We start from the raw sequence: 23,096 nt of genomic DNA on the forward strand, positions 1-23,096 counted from the left end.
AAATAGTATAAAATAATAAACATTTCTAATAATTTATAATACAATAAGTTTAAAAAGAATAACAATATAAATTAAATTTATGAATAATAGGTAAATCATTCTAACCGATGTATTTTGTTCACTCAATATTAAATATATATATATATATATAATATTTTTTTAGTATATTAGAGTTTTAAATAGTCAATAATACACTCCACTGGATTGACTAATAGAGAAGAAATAGTTTCTTTTTAATTGGAAAAAATAGAAATATGCAACGTTTTACGAGTTGGCAATGATACTTACCGATGACACAATGAGAGAAATGTGGAATATGTCAAGTGTTGTCTATATCAAAAAAAATATTCTGAAATGATTCTTGTAAGTTGGACACTTGTTGCTTCCATCACAAGCATGTGTGCCACAGGCAGTAAGAAACATCACCGAAAGAAAGAACAGCTGTTTGGAAGATACATCAGCATCGGCTCCATGAGGTGATTCCTCTTTGGTTTATTCCCTCCTCAAGGAACTGAGCCAATCACCAAGTTGCGTGAGGGCTAGGGAAGTTGAACTCAGTATGCCGCATGATTCATGTCCAACCGGGTATGCTTCATCTCAGCACCATTCTTCCGGTGGTGATGCCATTCAACTAGCTTTTTCTCTGTGAGGGTTTCAACTCCTTTTAATCTCTGACATGGTCATCAAGTTGTTTACATGCTTTGATGCATCATTTCAAGGCATTGTGTACTCACCTCACAAACCTCTTTAAACATAAAGTTACTGGAATTGTCAGATTCACTGAATCGCTTACAAAGTGTTCTTTGTAAATCCTCAAAGCAAAATATGAGTCCACTGAAACAGGAATTTGGCACAAGAACACACATTTTGGCACAAAACATCTGTCATTTAGCTTGTTCTTGTTTGGATTATGTAAAAAAGATATTTTATTTCTGTTCTTCTGTTAAAAGGAAGCGCATGCAATACAAGTAATGTGAAAACTTTTTAGCTCGCCATGTTAAAACATTTCATTAATCAAGAATGATTATAAGAGATATATATATATATATATATATATATATCATTGTCTCATTCATTTGCAAGCTGTCCTGTTGAGTTTGGTAAGCATGACAAACAAGTTCTGGATCATTATCCTTACTGCTTGGCCTTTTTAAAGAAGAACTAATGGCCTATAAGTATGTACAGGATCTAAGAGCAGACATGATATAGTTCCAAACCATATCAAAGAAATAACTTCATATGGAGATGCATGCATATGGCTTTCGATCAGGCAGTCTTCCTTGACCATTTTGCTTTGTTTCAAAGGTCAAGCCTTTTTTGCAGCATCCTGTTCTCCGTAACTTTGGTATGAGGGCTCATGCTTTCGAGCAGTTGATGTGAAGGTATCAACCACCACATCTTTTGGTGACAAGATTCTCACTTTAGATGGAGACACATGAAAGAAACTAGATACGAAGGCATCCAAATTACCCCCCTCTCCATCCTAACTTTAATGGTGTAAGGTTGAAGGATCCTCTCCCTTTTTCAAGATCTTTCTTTGGTGTTCTTCTTCTTCTTCTTCTTCTTCTTCTTCTTCTTCTTCACCTTTCTCAGTGATCTGAGCATGTACTGGATGACTAGCAACCTGAGGTCTCGAAACATGGACTTCTTGTGCTCCAAGACAAGGTAGTATATGCTCTCTTCAGCATCCATTCCGTGAACACCTTCAACCTCTCTTGGACATACATCCTTGAATGGCAATCTCTTTCCCTGTTCTTTCAGCTAAAAAGGTAATCCTGATCTTCCTCAACATATCGTTTTTGGCTGTGGGGCTCTTCTATGTTTCTATCCACCTTGATACATCCCATGCAATTCTTCAAAGATCCACAAAACTTCATCTCAGAGATTCCAGTAAAGGTTGTCATGACATCTGCAAAGCCAAGTCGGTGCTCTTGAATTCTGAAGCCCGATTCTCTCAAGGCTACATAAACTATCTCCACATCTTCTACTGTGTTTATGGCAAGTATCCATTCTTGGGTTACGCTCTTCTGATTCTATGGCTTCTGGTTCTCTTTTATCTTCTTGCGGATACATCTGCAAACTATTTCTGCACAAACTTAGAGGGCCTGTCCACACTCTTGAAGCTCCCTCCCACCATTGCCGGAGCGACCCTTCTTTCTTTAGGAAACGGCGCTCCCGACGCATTCTCTAGCATTGTCTCCTTCATGGGCGCTGGTTCAGGTGTCGTAGGCCTCAACAGCGTCTTAGGTGGTTCCTTCTTTGTGTCTTGTGTGGTTGTCGGAATCATAAGCACCTGTGTCAGCTCCCAAGAGTATCCCATCGACAAGTCCAGCTTTGTGAGAGACCTTCTATTCTTCCTCTTTGTCCTCTCGGTCCTCCTTGTGATACTAGTCATAGGAAAGATCAATCTATGGGGTGCCATAGCTTTTACTTCACTGTATCTTGTCTATGTGTTGCTGGTAGCTGTAGGACATTTCTGCAGGAAGGAGGAACAGGAACAGGATCTCTCGTGCAAAACAAGACAGAAAGCTGACCTGGAAGCTCCTCTTCTGGAGAGTTTGGAAGACCATCAGCCAGATTCAACAGAGAAGGAAACTGCCTCAAGAAGTGAATCAGATGGTACCAGGAGCAATCCATCAGCTTGTTACCACTGCAAGAGAATTGTACGGTGTTTAGAGCTGCCTCTTTCTCTGCCTAGGATGTTGACCATCCCAGATGTCAGCAAGGAGAAATGGTCCAAGCCATCTGCAGTTGCTTCGGTGACACTGGCACCATTGCTCTTGGCAGTTCTGGTGACTTGTAAGAGGAAGGATGCTGGTTCAGAGGAAAGCTTGTCGATATACATTTCTGGTGGACTCGTGGGGCTCGTGCTGGGCATTGTTTGCTTTGTGAAGACCGAGAAGGAGAGACCTCCGACAAGGTTTCTCTTCCCATGGCTTGCTGGTGGCTTCCTGATGAGTGTAACCTGGACCTACATCATTGCGCAGGAGTTGGTCTCTCTTCTGGTCTCGCTTGGGACTGTCATGGAGATCAGCTCCTCGATTCTGGGGCTCACAGTCCTGGCCTGGGGCAACTCAGTGGGGGATCTGATTGCCAGCTCGGCAGTGGCACTGCATGACAGGCAGGGTGGGACCCAAGTTGCAATGTCTGGCTGCTATGGTGGGCCCATCTTCAACACATTGGTGGGGCTGGGTCTCTCCTTTGTGTTCTCCTCATGGAGTGCATACCCCTCACCTGTGGTCATTCCAAAGGACCTCACCCTGTATCAGACGATGGGGTTTCTGATTGGTGGCCTCCTGTGGGCCCTGGTCATTTTGCCCAGGAGAGGCATGAGGCTCGACAGGGTTTTAGGCTCTGGCCTGCTCTCTATTTATTTCTGCTCCTTGTCTCTAAGAATGGTTCAGTCTCTTGGACTTGTGTAACTGCAACAATAGCCAGAAAGGGCCTGTCAAAACCACTATGGAAGCATAGAATTTAAGGGAGAATGTTAATGTTTCCTTCTATTCATGAATTTTCTTCTGCTCAAATGTTTGGTAAAGTTCATGTTTGCTGTCAAATTGATATCTCCCCAACTCCACTTCTCTGGCACATTTCCTCAAACACCTAACCGCTGCAGGATCTAGTTCTGGTGTAGCATTTACCTTTACCCTCTTCCTCTCGAGCACTACCTCGATGTCCTAATCTGGAGTCTGCATCTACACTGTCATATCAAGAAAGATAATAGTTGACAAAGTGGTGCATCCTTCTTTATCTGCTGAAAAAATCTTGAAATATCAACATCAGGAACAAGACTAATATGGTTTGGAATTGTGAACCTCACCACAATCCTTGAAGCTGTAAACATCAGGAACTCTATGCAGCAACATATCCAGCCAAATCAATGTGCATCATAGAATACAGTGTTAGTCTCTAGCTTGATTTAGATTGAATGTTCCATCTTTTGTTCGAAGAACACTGCAAGAATAAAGGAATTCTTCCAGTGACAGCAGGCTTCTCTTCACAATAATGTAGATAATTTTGGTTCAGCTCTGGTTATAAAGTCTTTATTGTTGGCAAATAAATCCTTATAGAAGGTTGAAGCATGTGAAAAAGGGGAATGGATGTTGTGGGCATCTCTCACACAGCTACACCCCAAACTGAGACAATTAGATCCTTTTCCTGATGTATTTGTTCTGTTCTTCCTGTCTTCAAACATTTGTGTACGACACTTGATCTTGAAGATTGTCTCTGTAGAAGAAGAAGTTTACTGTTCTATAGGTGTAGAAAAGTTCGACAACCTTGACTTTGCATCTCATCTCAATCATTTCTGAAACGAATGGCCTCCAATAATTTCCTCTCAATCCATGAAGGAAAACAAGGTTTTGAAACCACATGCAAGTTCATTTACTCTCCCTGAGGCAATTCACGCTGAGGAAGGAAGATGACATAGACACGCTGCCCGAGAGTCGTTCCCATGGAGACGCTCTTCGGCTTTGTGTTCCGTGCTTCGTCGGCAATTAAACAAACACTTGGGGTGCGAGGGATCGAACGAAGAAGATGCACACGGTGCAGTGATTCTCTACATGCTCATACGGCAACGAGGAATTCTTCGAGTAATGCTCAGTAAAGGAAGACTTACCAGTGGCATTGTTGCTTGAGATCCAGCTGCTGTGAAGGCTGAGTTATTCCTATTGGCATGGGGAAGGGAGGTTCCACTTAGGTCGGCAATGAGGAATGAAGAAGATGCAGTTCGAAGTCTCAACTTGTAACACTCCAATACAAACTTCTGGTGGAAATAATGTAAGACATTGCCTTTGAAGAATATATATAACCAAAAAGTGTCAAGACTTTGATCCATCTTACCACTGTCATGGCATGAACATGGCATTATAAATGTCAAAAGTACGAACTCCAAATGTTCACCTGCGTTTCCATTTCTGACAAACTTGACAACCAGTGGAATGCGTCAGAATCTTATGCAGGTCGAGTGCAGTTTCCAGTGGTGAAGGTATTAAATCATTGTCGAGAAATAACTCTCTCATAACAACTTCATATGAACTCTCAATGAGGTAAAATACAAAAGACCAGCAGACATGGGGGGGGGGGGGGACGTAGAATGAGCAAACAATATTTTGATGTTCATAGACAGTAACAGATATAGAACAACTTTGCTCCAAATTTACAGCCTAAAGAACTATAGCATTTCATACAGAAGCCTGCACAAGATCTTACAATTTACACCATCTTTTACTTGAAAGAACTAATCAGCAAGCCTGCACAAGATGTTACACCGAGAGAATTACTTACAGTAAAAAAAATCATCAGCTGTCAACTCCTCATGCAATACAGAGGAGATGGATTACCAAAGGATGTAGAAAATATCACCAAGATGTGATCAATTTATGGACTCGCCATCGCCAAACAGAACAGATATAGTACAACTTTGCATATGTGCCATTGCTTAGTAGCCTCACCCAAGTTGTGAAAATTCAACAGGATGCTAAATGAAATGCTGTGAACTAGAGAACCAACAAGGGCAATGGAATCACCATTGGTACTTGGCAGCGACAAGGACGTCTTCGTAGCGCTGAGCAGCATTATCCCAACTTAGGTCTTGCATCATCCCTCGCCTCTGTAATCCCTCCCAACTGTCCTTGTAATTTCTGTACGTGTTCAGACAATGACCCAGTGCCTCAATCATCTTGTTCGCCTCTGCCCTCTTAAAGGTCCATCCAAGACCTGTCTCATTGAACGGATCGAACTGTTTTACAGTATCTCTAAGGCCACCAACAGCATGCACAACGGGCACAGTCCCATACATCATTGCATAAAGTTGGTTCAGCCCACAAGGTTCAAATCTTGATGGCATCAGTAGCACATCAGCACCTGCCGTGAACCGATGAGCCATCTTCACAGAAAACCCAACCCATCCCCTGACCTTGTCATGACGCTCACTTTCAAATTTCCGAAGCATATCTTCAAGGTCTGGCCTTCCAGTGCCCAGCATGATTAACTGTAAATCCTGATCTACAAGCCATGACATGGCATCCGCTATGAGATCTACACCTTTCTGGTCATCTAATCTTCCAATAAAGGAAATGATAGGAACATTGTCACGGACAGGCAGACCAAGCTCACGTTGTAGAGCAGCCTTGCATTGGGATTTTCCCATTTGAAGAGTTTCCAAAGAGTAGTTGGTGTAACCATCAGACTGTAGGTACATGTCAAACTTCGGATTCCAACTTCGGGTATCGATTCCATTAACAATTCCTTGGAATTTCCAGTCATTGTCATTAATGATCCCATGCAGTCCCCAACCACCTTCAGGTGTTTTTAACTCCCAAGCATAACCATGGCTAACAGTAACCAAACGATCAGCAGCTTTTAAACCAGCTGCAAATATATTAAAATGTTCACCACCAACAGGATCGTAGAGTTTGAAAAAGTCCATGTAGTGGCCTGGCAAATCCACATAGGAGAAGTCGTCTATTGGACCACGACCCTGAATGAGAAATCTGTATTAACATATTGGGAAATGTAATCTTAAAGTTGCATCAATTTTCTAAATGGAAAAAGATGGTTCCAATCCTGAACTGGAAGAAGATATTGTTACATAGATGTTAAAGAAAAGTAAACCAAGCAACCACTATAGGTCAATCAAGTGACGATGTTATGCAAGTCTAATTACCTTGGTTTCATTTCTGTCACCATTTTGTTGAATCTTGAAGGACACCATAATGTCCTTCTTAGACATAACAAACAAAATCTACATGTATTCTATTTATCTACAATTTCTAACTAATTCAATGGCAAGTAGACAACTTTCTAATGGTTGAGTGCTTAAAATTTTCAATTCTTAATAAATAACAACTAACGATTAAGTTACAGTATTCAATATTCAATCTACAACTACAGCCTTGAATTTAAATGATTCGAGAATTCATTTGTAACCTGCAATTTTCAAGAATGTATGTGAAGAGTATCCAACATGCCATCACATTTAGCTGGAATAGTTCATGTAGAACAAAGAAGAAAATAATATAAGCAGGAACAAGAAGTCTTTTCACATTTGTGAAAAGTAAAGTTACTAACAATCGAGCATCAATTGAAGGGAAATAATTCATTAGGGTTTTGGACGACTTAAAAAACGATCTATAAATATTCCAGAAGAGATATGTTAGTACAGATAATTAGTACCAAAAGAAATAAAGAAAGACCAAATAAGATTCTGTTTTGAAATAAAAAAAGGTTATGGCCTTGAATCAACAAATCATATCACCCTTAAAGTAGTTTAACGGTGCAAAAGAATATACTTGCCTACTCCAGAAAAAGTTCATTATTGTTGATATCATAAATATCATAATGTATTGGTCGAGGATATACTGTTTATCTTAATAGTGTGATAAAGAAATTATCAATGATTGAGAACTCTTCTTTGCAACTGCAGAAGGTTTTCAAATTGAATTGAATTGTCTTGACCACTATGAACATTATGGGTTTAATTAATTGACCACTATGTCCGTGTTTCTTCAGTTGTTGGTGTTCCAGAATAGTTGGTCTAGTTGGCAAACAATATAGGCCATAAACTATTTTATGGATGTACATAAAAATTGGTCAAGCCCAACAGCCCAAGAATAAGAACATCATACAAGAAATAGGAACAAAAGAAATTTGTCTGATACTGAATACCATAAATGCCCAAGGATATACCTGGTGTGCAATGTTGTGTATCACCAAGACACAGCGAGCATATATCATCAGCCCATTATCACGGTAATATGCCTTCAAATAAACAGGAAGCAGGGAAGTATGCCAATCATTCGCAACAAAAACCAGATTCCCATCTCCATAGCAGGTGCCACCACATGGAACATGCCAAGGAACCTGAAACAACTTAGACGGCCTTCTTCAGACAACATTTAAGTTAAAAAGGGGCATATTGATTGTTATGCTCTTATTGTTAATGGTTGTTATCTTCTTATAAGTTTCATATATGATGAGCATAGTTTATCAATATCATACAAACTACAATGTATGAAATTTCAATAACATATGTAAAAAAAAAACATATATTACTTATCAAGATCATGCTGTGCCTTATCCTACTTTTACAAGATTTGTCATGTTGCCACATCTAATCATGTTGTTTCCAAGTCCCATGCATGTGACAGTGACTTCATAGCTTGCTTACATTCCAGAAATTCTTACTACCCAAATTCTAAAAGTGCCTTAGTTGATGTTGTCAACTACTCCATATGCTTCTCCCTCAAAAAAAAAAAAAAGAAAAAAAAAGGGAAGAAAGAATGTTTACCATTGACACACAATTGACTAGAACTATTTCACAATTTCCAATCCATATGATCCATGAACTTTGTCAATTGAAATCATGTGCATTTCATTATCTTTCAGGATAGTTGGATATTCCAAGAAACAAATATTGGTACTTGGTTATCCATGTCTCACTAATTATAATTAGCTAACAAATAGCATGACCAACCTCAACTGCTGCCTTGCAGAACAAAATCATCCTTTTCAAAATGTCCTGCATTCCAAATATTAAAAGAAATTTTAGATGGAAAAAAGATTTTATAATATTGTTATTGCTAAAACTATAAAAACTGAGTACATGTAATATAGTGTTCAGAACAATTGAGACACTAATCATGATTAATGTGTCTAAAGAAGCAAGACAAAATATGAACAAGGCTTACCAGTCGGTTTCCACCATATATATCATTTCCAATGTGGCGAAAAACAGGGCTATCGATAAAAACAAAATCGACACGATCAATAAAGGCATGATAATACGTAACCTCCATGTCCTGTAAAACAAGAAGAAAGGCTAAGAAAATTATATTATATCTGCAGGATGTGTCACTCCAAAAACTCATGGAACAAATGAATACCTGCCCATCGACCTTGTACCTTTTCCTAACTCCTACTTCCTTAGGTTCAGGATAGTTGCCATATCTTGGTGCCACTACCTAAAGCAACAAATTGTATGCAAAATCAGACAATGAGACAACTCAGTGTTTCAACTTTGAACAACACCAGAGGCAGATCAAATTTGTTCTGCCTATGGAAAAGAAAATTCAGAAACATATTTTGAAACTTGTTTCACATTCACATTCTTCTAAACTGACTACTTCAAGCTATGTGCAGAGGCAGGAATTCACTAATGGTATTTCACTATTTTGCATGAGTTAACATGATGAGATAGCAAGTCATAGCAGTGAGTACCATAACTCGATGGCCTCTCCTGGCCAAAGACTTAGGTAAAGCTCCAACAACATCTCCAAGCCCACCTATTAAAAATCATCAACCACAGTCAGTATAAAGAAAAAAAAAGTTCAAATAACTCAACATAATAGTTAGATACCAACAGGCAGACACCTTTACAATAAAAGATTAAAAGAAATTAAGAGAACATGAAATCAAGTAGATTTTCTGCAATGATAAAGATGCAAAACTTATCAACGAGAGATGATTTCATTAAATTATAGTGGAAAATAAGTGCCTGTTTTAGACCATGGAGCACATTCTGCAGCCACCACGATGACATTCATGACATTCGGGCCAGCCAAAGGTGCAGAGTCCATAATTCCTTCCTCAGGTGGCACCTCTTGTTGCTCATTTGAACCTTGCATACCCTCTTCTGCAGAGACCTCAAGGATCTCATCATTCATAGTATAATATTCAGACTCTTCAAAAATAACTGGAGGCATATCCTGAGGCTGAGACGGCTCCAAATCGGCTTCTCTTAGCAGTCCAAGAGTTTCTGCCACAGATTGTTCAACTTCTATGCCGTCTATTGTTTCCTCCCCATAATCAAGAACATCAGCTTCAGTTGTCTGAGCATAATTGTCAGAGTAACTCCAAGGGTTGTTTGTCCTATCAAAATCTTCATCATTATCTATATCCATGTTCGAGAAAGAACTATAATTCTGATTGTAAGAAACTGTTTCCTCTTCTTTTGTAACAAAATTATCTTTTATAGATGATACAAATTTTCTCCTTTCAACAATCTGCATTAAAGTTCAGGAAGTTTAGCATTTGTATCAAATTTAGTATAAAACAGAGAGCAAAATCTATGGAGTCACTGAACATAATTGGTGATATCAACAAGGAAGTTTGGGTTGTGCTTTAGCGGAGGAAGCATAACAAATCCCCAGTCAGTCAATCGAAAAGAAACTCAATTATATAACTTATCTCAGATATGAAAGAAGAATGTAAACTATGAATGATAAGGTGTAAATAAACATAGAACTGGTTTAGTAGCATGTTAGAGAGAGTATCTTCAACTTTTAAGGCACTTATGATATCAAAATAGATGTACTTATTTTCTGATTAGTTTCTAAGCCAAACCATCCCTAAATAATAACAATGCTGTCATGGTATGTACAAAGAATATAGAAACACATGTTTGTCCAAATACAACTAGTCAAGTTGGGAGACCCCAAGAAGTAGTCTGACATAAGACAATACATCGAACCAAGAATACAGATATGTTCAGGCACGACCATATTGAATTTAGAGAAAAGATTCAAGTCAAGAAATAAGAGAAAACCTGTCGCAGCAGGTTCTTCTGTATTTCCAAGACCTTCTTGCTCTGTTTGATGGTAGCTCGAAGGGCATCATCAGTGATATCCTCATCATCTTTGTCACTGTCCTCTTGTCCCTCGGCACTGCTGCTTCTCCTAATTGCTCCTGGGGGATTTCCCTTCATTTGGTTGATTCGAACCAATCCAACTGATAGTCCATGGTAGACAGCATTCATAAACCTCACCGTGCAAGCACTTCCATTATAATCAATACAATTGAGTCGGATTTTTCTCTGGAGAAAAATAGAATCATCATGCTTTGAAGATGAAGTAAAGAAAACCAAGGCTTGAAATCAATAAGTCCATTTAATCCTAAAAGGTTAGCTACAAGCATAAGTCTCTAGTTCCTACCAAAATTATGCAGAAAGCAGACAAATAAATAAAAAGAAAAAGGGCTAATATTTTATATTTCAGAAATTAACTCATAAGACAGAATTCATCATTTGTCAGGGGAATTTGCACCCTTTTTCCTTTCATAACCTTTATAAATTCAATAAAATTAAGTTTAAAATTAAAGATAAAGAATGGAAGTTAATTTTCTGATATTTGAATATTGCACATCTTTTGAGTGAAGATGATAAGAAAAAACAAGGTGCAACTCAGCGGGCACTGGTTAAAATGATTTAATCGGTTGAGATGAATAAGCCATGAAGGTCCAAGAAAAAGCAAAAGCAAACCGTCATTGCCGCAATGATGTTAAGACTCGTTTCAGAATTTCGATTACCTACAGATTTTAAGGCTTCAGGGATCTGCGTATCGTGTTCTACGCGAGGAGAAATAATTATACGAATGATTCATTTGCACGAAATTGAAGCTAAAAAAAGAAGCATAAAATGACTTCAAAAAGAGAGAAAATAAAAAAGGAAGAAAAGTGGACCCATTTCTTGGAACACCAAAAGAGATTTCGTTGAAGATGACGACCTTAAGAAACCAAGAAAACGAAAAGGGGGAAAGAAAAGATCGTTACCTTTCTAAAGCAACTTTTTCGAGTTGCAAGAAGGTTTTTCTACCGAAAAAGTTACAAAACAAACCGTTCTTTCTCTCTTTTTCCGAGAGCGGAACGCCTTTTCTTGGACTCCTCAGGGGCGTGCCGCCCCAAAAATCAAAGCGTAGAGAGAGAACTCACGGTGGGGAGCGGAGAAGGCGTGAGCGGGCGCGTCGCAATGTGAGAGAAGCGGCACGCCACCGCGCCGGCGCGCGATGACGCCGGTGGGACCGGCGGGGAGGAGAGGAGTTGGGAGAACATTTCGGGCCGGCCGGAAACGAGGTGAACACGGGCGTCTTTCTTCTTCTTCTTCTGTCAACCGCACACGGTGGATTGAATCGCTACACTTCCTTCTTTTTCCTTGGTGTTATTTATCCTAACAATTTTTTTTGTAATATATATATATATATATATATATATATATATATATATATCTTTAAATATTAATATATCATAAATATTTCTCATTCATAAATATTTTAAAAAAATAAATAACGAAAATAAAATTCGAAATTACGATAATCTCTCAAAATTTTTATGGCTAAGGTAATAAATAAATATTACTAAAATAAATCAAATAAAATTTTCAATATACACTGTCACTATCAAACTAATATCTTAGGTATTTTATAAATAAAATTCATATCAATAATATTTTATATTGATTTACTCATCAAGTCTTGTCGATCTAATCAATTTCCTAAAGAACACATAACCCACTTCTTAGAACCTTAGAATGGCATCAAGTCCTTAGAATTGGATTTTTTTTTTGAGAGATTTGGATGCTTCCTCCGAACATAATCTAATTTTATATTACTACTAATTAATTATATTTTAGAGTCTTATTATTATTATTATTATTATTATTATTATTATTATTATTATTATACTTCTGTAGTCATTTTATTGCTCTCATTAAAAGTCTTTTAGTTAATAGTGTGTTGACTACTTGAAAATATATTTTTTATTAAGATATATTTGTCATTATAATGGAAGCTCAAAAGAAACAATCTTTCAGTTTTGCTTCTCTAAAACATTTTACAGATCATTCTTAATAGGTTTTGCTTAGATTGAATTTTCCTATCAATTATTGGCTTGGTCACATTGAGTGACATCTATGATTAGTAACATCAAGTAGCATCCATCCATTGCCCTTAGTCGAGCAACATCTTAGGATATATCCATCAAAGTCTTTAACTTTTTATCAAATTCATAAATATTAGTCGACATCAAATGTATCATTAGAAAGCTCTTTCTATCTACTATCTAACAAAAAAAAAAGCTGGTGCATGATTTTGAATTCTCTACTAAAAGTTTTTATCAAATTATTAGGTTTCTATCTGTTGAATCTCATATTTTGATGATGAAACTAATTGATAGTATTTATGATTTGATTTATATTTTGAGTGACATAGGATGCTTTGATCAGGATAAGACAATTAAAACAGTATGAGACAATACTGCTGCACTAATTCACTCTTCCTCTTAGTGTTGACCTTTTGTTCGTGACACTATCAAACTGTGATGAATTTATTTTGGATTCTGAATGGCTCATTGACAAAGTATACATGGTGACAAAATTAATTTACAGGTGCAGATGATGATTGATCTTCCGAGACAAGGGAGTAATTTAATAGGTGCAAGGAGTAAGCATAGCAATAATGCAACTTTATTCTTCTAGTTTTGCAGCAAATTCTATGGCTCCTGTTGATGATCATTGGGCATGAATCAATTGATGATAGCTTTTGAAGGGCCAGATAGGAGGAGTCTTTTAAGTTAATATCATAGAATTTGTATTCTCACTTAATTTGGATGAGTATTGTAACTTAAAAAATTATATCATCTAGAGCACTTCAAAAATATGTTCAAGGTGTTCCACAAAAACCAACTATACATCAATCTAAAAACATTTGTGTTATAACTGATAAAGTTATATTTTTAGGTTATATGGTGTGTAGGTGACTTATAAATGAATGAGGAAAAGATGATAGACTATTTTTTATTTTCACACATATTTGAAGCTTTCATGCTTGACATCATTTTATCAATAGGTTATTAAAAATTTTAGCACCATTGTAGCTTTGGATGTCTTGAAGAGCACAGAGTTTATATAAACCAACAAAACTAAAAAAAATTTAAAATTATTGAAGAAAAGACTTGTGAAAGCATCAGTATTAACATTGCTCAACTTCTCCAAGACTTTTCTAGTGTGATACTTCTGGCATTGAAAAAGAGGCTATCCTAATATAAGAAGGTAAAGTAATTGCTTATTTCAATGAAAAACTAAGTGATGCTTGGTTGAAATATTTAACATACGACAAAGAATTATGTATGGTAATTCAAGTATTACGACATTGGCAAGGTTATCCTATCGAAGTAGAGTTTATTCTTTATTTAGATCATTAAGCTTTAAGGTTTCTTAAGACATAAAAAAAAAGCCTTGAGTAAGAAGTACAACTTGTTGATTACTCTTTCTTATGAGATTGTTGGATTTGATCTTATACTAAAAAATTATGTAGCTGAGCCTTTCTTCTCTAAAGTCTTACAAAAGTTAGATGAGGAAAATATTGGTGATTACACAATTATGAATGGTTATGTTTAAAAAGAAAACATATTTATTTACCAAAAGGTTCTTTACAAATATTTGTCATGAGAGAATTACATTTTGATAAGCTTGGAGGACATTTTGGGTGTGACAAAATAAAAACACCAGTTAAAGAGAGATACTTTTGGCCTAACACTAAAGGAGATATTGTTAGATTTGTATAAAAATATTATATTTATTAAAAGGTAAAAGGAGAAATGTAATATGATTACATTCTAGTGATTGTTAATAGATTCTCAAATATGGCTCACTTCACACCTTATAAAATTCTCTTGATGCCTCACATGCAGCCAATTTATTTTTCAAAGTAGTGATTCATTTGTTTAGGGTCTCAAGATCTACTACTTCAGATTATGACATATAATATACGAGTCACTTATGAAAAAAAAAAAAACTTTGAAAATATTTGGGTACTAAATTATATTTTTTTTAGTATTTATCATTCACAAACATATGTCTAAACAAAGATGATGAATTGCTCTCTTGAAAATTTATTGAGAAGCTAGGTTAGTTGAAAATTTATTGAGAAGCTACCAATAAATAGAATCATGTAGAGTGTAACGAATCCTTCCCCAAAAACCAAACCACAGATGGAACTAACCTGTGAATAAACATGAGGTGAACTCAAGAACGAAGGAATACAACAACAGAGAGTAATCATAGGCATTACAGGAATAAACTGCTTAAAGTTGACACCAAAAGAAACTTTTAAGAATCAGAAGCTTCAAGTCGAGGTAATGAATGATAAGCAAAACAATTGAGTCTGCATATAAGAAAACAAACTTCTTCAAAGACTAAAGAATCAGCTCCCTTGATTCTGGCAGGAATCATGAACAATGAAGAATGCAGGAAATGTTCCAAGTACCAACAAGCTATTCCAGCCAATAAGCCTTCATCATCTGACAAGAGAATGTAAACAAATGGTGACAGTAAAAGCAAAAGTTCCTAGCTCTTTCTTGCACAAAGTCTACCAGATAAGGTAGACGATCTTTTTTCTTTCTGTACCTTTAGAGACCCAAGCATATACAAAGATTCTGTTCATCACAGTAGAATCTACACAAAAATTTCTTTGTTGAGGAAGTACAAAGTTATAAGCAACACAGTTGATCAAGTAATCATGAACCAGCCTATAAAGGCTCCAAGGAAATTTGATGAAGTTAAAATTGTAGACAGATGGGACCAAGAAGTTGCAAAAATTCTTGTAACAGTAAAAGTTAACATTGATAAGTTACCCAGTACAAGTTCTGAGTTTCTAATGCATGCATAGACTCCTTGCATCTGATTAGAGGACAACAAAATTACAAAAACGCTGTATAAATGCATTAGGATAAGAATCTCCCCAACAAACCTGGAAGCCATGTAAGTCAAGCCAACAAAAGATAGTACTCAGAAGTTCATTCCTTGGGGAAGTGCCTTTGCGCATCATCTCATTCCATTACCTACATCCAACAAAACACATCACATCATACACAGACTGCCAGCTGTTCTTTGAGTGAGGATTCTGTGGTCATATTTAGAGTGAATCTGCACCATCTTTTTCTAATTCCTAATTTTTTAGGCATTTGTGAGATAGCTTCCCCTGTTTCGAACATACTCACGTGTTCTTGTACATGCAAATCTCTGGTATGCTTAGAGTATTAAGGCCCTCAACCAACCTAAACGATCAAAGGATTGAACAGATGACTGGTTCACACCATGTGGTTTCTAATAAACTATAATAACCATATGATATGGAAACATAACCACAATATCTTTCCTGTAATGTACTTATATTAGCCGTTTAATCCAATCTTCTCATTACTCTATTCATTGATGCAGTCCACTTCAACAATCTGTCACCAATGTTCTCGATAAAAAAAATTATTGATGACATTAGTAATACTTCCAATAATTTGATTTTACAATCTGAGAATATTAGGAGATATTGAAATGAATAAATCGAATGGGGATATGAACTTGTTGTGTCTTCACCAGTCTGCAATCATTTGCAGAAATAACACATGGTATACACACTAAACAGACAATAAAAGTAACCTTGGATCTGTAAAATCCTGATGCTCCAGTTTTGGTGCCTTTGTTTCCTTACAAAATAATATATACATGATGAACAACTCAATATACATGTTTGATAAGAGAAACACATTCACAGTAGCAACTATAGTTTGTCCAATCTAGAACTTAGAGCAATGGAAAACAACTTCATGAGACACAAAAGCTGCCACAAACAAATGGAAAACTAGAGCCAACATGTATGACACTTGATATCTTTTCCCTGAATTCTAAGTCCTAAAATTTATGACTTGCGCTTGCACCATTCAAAACGTATTCTCCAAGTTGCACCCATACAAACACATTGTTTCGAATATTCTAAATGATTAAGCAACCCCCGAAATAAATATAATAGGAAACCTAAGAGAATCAATCTGGTAAAAATCATAAATGATACAACTATTATGTGTTCACGAGCATCTTTTTTTGCTCTCCAAATAAAATTTTGTATTAGTCCCAATTCAAATATTTTGATAACAATTTCAAATCTATTCAACTTTCGAACAAGAAAGTTAACAAAGCATATGATAGATGCTTACCTTTGTCAAGAATTACAGCACCCCTGAACTGCTAAAAGAACAATGCAAAATAAGGCCCTGTATCAAGGAGGCATTGAGGATCACTTCAGGAGCACTTGTTTCAAACAAAGAGAATACTTCTGCAGATTTGCCTAATTTGAAAAAGAACCCATGATTTCCTTCTTTAAGCCCTCACAAAAATAGTAATGAGTTACTAAATCTTTACGATGAAAATTCTCGATGCAAGGCCTTTACTGTAGCATGAGAATTGGGAGTTCCAGTGTAAGACTTCCATCTCTTAGGAGTATGAAAACTTGAAGAATGCCCACTAAAACCTGATGAATAATTTCTTTGGCTCCTTTGTGTTGCTGTCACAGGTGATGAATAATTATTCGCTCTGAATTTCTTCTTAGGAAGATCACCCGGATCATCAACAATCCAACCACCGCTTGTTTTCAACTTACTGGCTGTCATGTTCCTTCTTTCTTCATATACCAAGCTTTTCTTCTTTCGTTCTTTACCAAAATCACGAGGGACGGACTTAAATCCCCTAGACCTCCTATTCTTCTTGTCAAACGTCTGAGGTGTTAATGATTCGCCCATCTTTCTAGAAGACTGCAAAACTAACACAAATTAGATTCCTAAATAGACAAATAAAACAATTAACTTCTAAGTACATTAGAAATTTGATAGACCTTAGTCCTTTTTGTGCAACCTCGTGCAAAATGTCCTTCTTCATGACAAATACAGCACACAGCTGGTGAATCAACAGCAACACTATCACCACGTGGTTTTGCACACCCCTAAGTCAACAAAGTTATAGATGGGGCCATTTCAAGTCAAACAAATGAGAAAACATTTACAATTTAATGAAAGTGTACAATTTTCCAACTTACCAAGCCAGTATGGCCAGGCTTAGCACAATTGTAACAAAAGGATTCTCTTGGACCAGTATCTGTGAAGTTAACACAACATAGATGACCATACTTTCCGCAAACATAACATTGCATCTCCTATCAAACAAATGAGATCGACATCAGATATAACATATCTGGGATAATTTGCACCCTCAAGCCTTTCTAGCAATTAACTCAAACAACCGCATCATGGTGATCTACCAAGCATAAGTAATAAATCATATTCTGTACGAAAAAAAAAAGGCTTTATTAATCCCTCTTATGGCATGTATATCGACACAAGTAGAATTCAAAAAATGATAATCAATGCATAGGGAAGGTTTTGAAGAACTGTTAACCTTCAAGTCATTAGGTGAATAATCATTTCTACATGACAACATAACATGTCCTGTCTCTCCACACCGTAGGCAAATTTCTGAACACTGAGCAACCTTTTTATTTTTGTAAGGGCAGTCTTTTGCATGGTGGCCTCTTCTTTTGCAAACAAAACAATCTTGTCCCTGTGGATTTTTCAATATCAACATAAAAGCAGAATTGAAACAATGAAGTACAGTGTTAGCAAAAATCTATGTAGAAAGAAGAGAACATCACATTTTCAAACCCAAGAAAAAGCACAAAGCAAGAACTCATTGCAGAAAAAAAAATTATGTGATTAAGAAGAGTTAATATGCATAACTAAAAAATCTAAAGCATCTAGTTAAGATTTATAAACTAGATAAATAATGTAAAAAATAACCGAACTACCAAATATAACAAGAGCTCATTCAAACCAATATGAGAATTTACAGATTTTGTCAGCTTATCCAAACTGATATGAGATATTACCTAGCAAGAGCTCATATTTAGACTAGATAAAGAATGTAAAAAATAGCAGAACTACCAAACATTACAAGAGCTCATCCAAACTGATATGAAGATTGAAAATACTATGAGAATGGAAATGCAATATTTTGTCAGCTTGAATGGTAAACAAGCATTATAGATTTCAAATAGCAGATTAGAAAATTATGCCTGTTTGGCTAACTTGGATCCCATGGGATACTTTGCCCGTGCAAAGCCTTGGATTTTGATGTTTGACCAACATAAGATTAGTACTTTCAACCTTGCAAATGCCAACTTTAATGGAGGAAAAAGAAAACTTCAAGAAGTCTTTATTATTTAATCTGTTTTCAGCAATGGGCTTTGAGCATGTCAGAGGACTAAGTCCTCTTTATGTCCTCTCCACAATCACTCCAACGCTTCTCCATTGACATCCAACATCATCCAACACCAGAGATCCCTCCCTTTCTTTTCCCTTACACCCAAATCCTCTTCCTCCTGCATTCCTCCTTTACTGCAAACCCTCATCTCCTCTTTCTCCGTGCCTCCTCTCCACTCTAGTCCACTATAAAGCATGGACACCAACAAGAGACTTATATATCGATGTAGACATGCCAACATGATTAATCTTTTAAAAGTGAGGAACAACATGGCATGAACACAGTAACCACATGTATATTTTTCATATGTTATTATCAAGGTTTGTAATTTCGATCCATACCAGTGTACCGACCAATAGTCAGTACGGTACATATCGAGACGTATCGACTGTACACTAGGGCATACCGATAGAACACCCAAAAAAAATTCAAAACTAGCTCCAAAAATACCTGAAAATAAAAAAATAGATTAGAGTTTTTAAGTTGGAAATAAATATGAATTTAGTATAATTCTAACAAAAAAATAATCTAAATTAGGAAAGAATAATGACATATATTTTTTTTAGACTTTGAGGAGTAACTTTGTGGTACGTTCTGAACCGTGCTTCCATTAATATTGAATTATCTACAAAGAAATAATTTGAATTGTTAGATGTGAGTGAGAATGGGTATGAGGAAGTTGAAGAGATTGAGAGAGTGATATGAGTTGAAGAGAGAGGAGGAACAACCCTTTTCTCTAGTTCAAACGGTCAATTTGACTGTTTGAAATAGGTCGATCTCAACCCTTGATCGATAATGTGGTCGAAATCCGCTCGTTAACGATCGGTACAGGTCGGTAACGGTCGGATTTCGACCGTTACCGCCCGATACATACCCCATATCACTTGATACGGGGTCAGGTTATGGTACCACCTGGTAGAGGGCGGTCTGCGTACCAGTCCCTTGTTGGACCGATATGTACAGCTCGTATCGAGCGGTAAGGGTCGGTATTGCAAACCTTGGTTATTATACCTGTTACTTCACACAGTTTAAATATTCTACAACCAACATATTAAATTCATAAGAAGCATAGCATTCCAATCATACGAGTAAAAACATAGGCAAAACATTAAGGAGAAGTCAACAGTCCAGTTCATGCAGTGACGTCTTATATTGATAACATGAACATTCCACACATGCAATATATAAACAGACATAAGTGTCAAAAGGGACAAAAATCTTAATATATTTTCAATTACTTGACACAAGTTGAGAGGAATCCAGTCAGTTGTGTTTGACATGGACATGACAAAGATTCAGCAAATATTTTGAAGCATCCATGCTTCATAGTTTCTCCTCCAACTCCCACGTGTCCCCACCTCTCCTCTCCTTTCTTCTTCCTCCCATCTCCCCTCATCTCTTCTCTATCTTCCTCCTCTTTCCCCTTCAATCTTCTACAAAGCACTACCTAGGATTTAATTACATTAACTTCTTTTCCATTGAGATCCACATGTGAAACAATTTAAATCCCACTAGAAAAGAACCCAATGGAGGAAAACGAAAAACAAACAAGCCAAGTAGATCCTAAATAATTACACGATTCAGAAAATTAATTTCACAGTACAAAGTTGTTGACAGAACCAAGGAAGATTAGGGACATTTAAGGCATTTTGATTTTGGGTCAAAATAAAAATCAATTAGATTCCAAGGTCATTAGAATATGTCACATGGCATCCATTTCTAGACATACAGTATAAATGCTAAACAAAATCAAAACGTTTTTCATTTACCTATTATTTTTCCTTTAAAAAAAGGACAGTTCACTACATCCTTCCAGCACGATATAGAAAGTGCCAAAATGAAATGCACTTTCTCAATGAGCGACTGTAAGCAAGAGTTCAACTGCAGGTCTAGATAAAATAGACCCTTACATGGCTGAAGAAATCAGTACGCATCAAAGAACCTCTGTTTAATCAGGTTCCACTTTTATTATTTGAAATTTTTAAACAAAAAAGTCAAAACACAATGCAATTAATCATTTATTTAACTCAGATGCACCTAAAACAGTGTGGTTCCTCACCTGTAAGCACTGCTTTCCATTATGACCAAACAACCCACAAACAAAGCAAGGTCTCTGCCGCTTCTCCATTGTACAATTTGCAGCTGTATGGCCCTCTTCCCCACAGTTGAAGCAAGCCCCGACATTGTTTTCCCAATGATAGAAATATCTTGGCCCACGCTTATAAAAAAAAAAAAAAACATGAGAAGTAATATCAAAATCAGACCTTCCTCTTAGAAACTAAAGTTAAATGAAAGAAAATTATATAGACTTACAAGAAGCTTTCGAAAAACTAGATTGTCCGATGTTTCATTCACCTCAGTGATCACAGACTCTGGCGGCCCCGATGGCTTCTCTTCTTCGACTATAGTATCCACCTGCAGCTAAAGCAAGAGTTCCTAATTCAAATCCCTTCCAACCACCTTTAAATATTCAAGGAAATACAAACTACAAGTAAATTCTCCTCCTAAATGTTTGAATCTCGGAAAATACAATCAAAACCAAAAAAAAAATCAGAAACGAACAATCGCCTTTTACACTAAGCATAAAACTTACAACTTCCTTCTCTTCCAACTGCTTCTTCTTCTTGTTCCTCCTCCTCTTCTTCGGCTTCTTCTGCATGTTCTTCGTCTCCTCCATGGGAGACATCAAACCTCCGGCAGAAGGGGCAGGGGTCGGATCAGAGGCAAGCTCCGCCTCGCCTGAGGATTGAGGAGAAGAGGAGGAAATCTCAATGACGTGAGCCAGCGAGACGGCAGAGACGGGACCGGGGCCGAGGGCGCCCTCGGACCACTTCCGCTTCGCCTCGCGCTGGCGCGCCTTCTTGACGATGGCGAGGCTAAGGTCCTCGTTCGCCTCCTCATCGTCGCTACTGCTGAGGAAGACAATCGATGGCGCGGCCTCGCCCTCGTCCGAGGGTTCCATTTTCCCATTGGATTTCCGTCGTTCGCGCATCCGGGACAGGGGGAGGAGGAGCCCCACGAGATCGAGGGATCTTAACCCGAACAATGATCGGAAAACTCGAATTGCTCTCTCCGACAAGAGCAGCAGAGGCGGAAACAGAGACGGCGAAGAGCGGCTCAACCCTAATTACGGGTGGTTTCGGTCTTCCAATTTGATCCGAATTAGGATCCGAATCCGATTCAAGTAAAAAGGTAAAAAAATATGTCATATAGTGCTTAATAATTTAAAAGAAATCAATTTGCTTCAATTTTACGTTATAATATTAGAAATAATAACGGATAGGGTAATAATAATGAGTAAATTAGATCAATCTGCATTAATTTCTATTTTATATTATGAGAAATAATAAATATTATATTTCGAGTAATTATTTCTTTATCTACATTTGATTTAAATGACTCCTCGGGAGTAGCTATTTGAAAAAAATTAATATCCCTATTTCCAACTAGAATTGAGATAAGAACAAAAATAACACTAATTAATTAAATTATTATTAGCTCATTGTGCTTTTCAAATGATAAGTGAGTATATTAGCTCGCGATAAATTATCCGTTTTGAATGATTTTTTATTATTTGATATATATAAGTCAATCACACATGTTTTTGAAGGATAAGAATTAGAATTTTATCTGAAAAACTCGTAGCAACTCGATTAATCATTTTTTACCATAAGTTTATTTTTCAGGTAGTCTTAATCCATAATAATTATGCTCTATCATACAAAATAATTAAGAAGGAAATATTATTCTATGTATAATTCTTTTTTGTTTTCCCTCAAGGCTGGAGATGGATGAGATATAATCCACCGATATGAACAGCTTAAAGACGGAAACAAACTAAGAGATCAAACACAATAAATATAATGATGGATTTCGTAGATCCTGTGATCCGACAAGCTGAAACAATTAGTACTAATAATAGGAAAAAAAAGAGAAATAAAAAACCTTCACTAAAATTTATTAGTAGAAATTTAAATGTGAGTTTTTTTTGTGTGATTTAACTCAAAAAAATCCTCTATCCCTATTAAGAATTTACATATAGGTATCTTTTTCCATAAATGGGTAAAGTTCAAATTTATGTTATATTAGAATCGAATTAGTGCGGTTTGATCTTCTATTTCCTTTCTTTTTTTATTTTATGTAAAACTAAAATCGGATCAATTTAGTTAATCTTTTGTTGAGTAAAATTATGATTTATGAAAAATGATGTGCATAGATAAATTTTCAATAGACATGTCATCCG

The 23,096-nt window shown here is 36.6% G+C and overlaps 3 protein-coding genes across 7 annotated transcripts; 1 reads left to right on the top strand and 2 right to left on the bottom strand.

Annotated features, from left to right (window-relative positions):
• The first annotated feature begins 1,460 nt into the window (after positions 1–1,460).
• Positions 1,461–3,507, top strand: LOC135640961 (cation/calcium exchanger 1-like). The gene has a single exon (XM_065155855.1). It carries the CDS (start codon positions 1,734–1,736, stop codon positions 3,420–3,422), a length of 1,689 nt encoding a protein of 562 aa, XP_065011927.1. The 5' UTR covers positions 1,461–1,733; the 3' UTR covers positions 3,423–3,507.
• A 1,584-nt stretch (positions 3,508–5,091) lies between these two features.
• Positions 5,092–11,916, bottom strand: LOC103988856 (granule-bound starch synthase 2, chloroplastic/amyloplastic). Of its 2 annotated transcripts, XM_009407525.3 has the most exons (9): positions 11,707–11,916; positions 10,547–10,813; positions 9,497–10,004; positions 9,220–9,284; positions 8,886–8,963; positions 8,691–8,801; positions 8,477–8,521; positions 7,690–7,863; positions 5,092–6,481 (listed from the first exon to the last, which is right to left on the bottom strand). In XM_009407525.3, the coding sequence occupies exons 1-9, from the start codon at positions 11,824–11,826 to the stop codon at positions 5,525–5,527; spliced, it is 2,325 nt and encodes a 774-aa protein (XP_009405800.2). In that variant the 5' UTR covers positions 11,827–11,916; the 3' UTR covers positions 5,092–5,524. The 2 variants fall into 2 exon arrangements, with proteins under 2 accessions (XP_009405800.2, XP_065011926.1); XM_065155854.1 differs by lacking the exon at positions 11,707–11,916 and having other exon boundaries at positions 9,497–9,870; positions 10,547–10,770.
• A 2,858-nt stretch (positions 11,917–14,774) lies between these two features.
• Positions 14,775–21,965, bottom strand: LOC103988855 (protein AIR1). Of its 4 annotated transcripts, XM_018827058.2 has the most exons (9): positions 21,447–21,964; positions 21,167–21,274; positions 20,913–21,071; positions 17,993–18,154; positions 17,634–17,750; positions 17,433–17,540; positions 16,759–17,352; positions 15,519–15,609; positions 14,775–15,069 (listed from the first exon to the last, which is right to left on the bottom strand). In XM_018827058.2, the coding sequence occupies exons 1-7, from the start codon at positions 21,843–21,845 to the stop codon at positions 16,960–16,962; spliced, it is 1,446 nt and encodes a 481-aa protein (XP_018682603.2). In that variant the 5' UTR covers positions 21,846–21,964; the 3' UTR covers positions 14,775–15,069; positions 15,519–15,609; positions 16,759–16,959. The 4 variants fall into 4 exon arrangements, with proteins under 4 accessions (XP_018682603.2, XP_018682605.2, XP_018682602.2 ...); XM_018827060.2 differs by lacking the exon at positions 14,775–15,069 and having other exon boundaries at positions 15,286–15,609; positions 21,167–21,268; positions 21,447–21,965; XM_018827057.2 differs by lacking the exon at positions 14,775–15,069 and having other exon boundaries at positions 15,286–15,609.
• Between the last annotated feature and the right edge of the window lie 1,131 nt (positions 21,966–23,096).

Source organism: Musa acuminata, chromosome BXJ3-6 (assembly GCF_036884655.1).
Source record: "Musa acuminata AAA Group cultivar baxijiao chromosome BXJ3-6, Cavendish_Baxijiao_AAA, whole genome shotgun sequence".
Classification (NCBI taxonomy): Eukaryota; Viridiplantae; Streptophyta; class Magnoliopsida; order Zingiberales; family Musaceae; genus Musa; species Musa acuminata.

Bases quoted from the DNA above. Each gene is read 5' to 3' on its own strand.
- LOC135640961 (XM_065155855.1), top strand. From the start codon at position 1,734: ATGGCAATCTCTTTCCCTGTTCTTTCAGCTAAAAAGGTAATCCTGATC.
- LOC103988856 (XM_009407525.3), bottom strand. From the start codon at position 11,826: ATGTTCTCCCAACTCCTCTCCTCCCCGCCGGTCCCACCGGCGTCATCG. The intron at 10,005-10,546 runs GTTTTCTCTTAT...ACTTTAATGCAG, and splicing joins AGAAGAACCTGCTGCGACAG to ATTGTTGAAAGGAGAAAATT. The intron at 7,864-8,476 runs GTTGGTCATGCT...AAGTTGTTTCAG, and splicing joins TCTGCAAGGCAGCAGTTGAG to GTTCCTTGGCATGTTCCATG.
- LOC103988855 (XM_018827058.2), bottom strand. From the start codon at position 21,845: ATGCGCGAACGACGGAAATCCAATGGGAAAATGGAACCCTCGGACGAG. The intron at 21,275-21,446 runs GTAAGTTTTATG...CTCTTGCTTTAG, and splicing joins AGTTGGAAGAGAAGGAAGTT to CTGCAGGTGGATACTATAGT. The intron at 17,353-17,432 runs GTCTATCAAATT...TTAGTTTTGCAG, and splicing joins GTTGCACAAAAAGGACTAAG to TCTTCTAGAAAGATGGGCGA.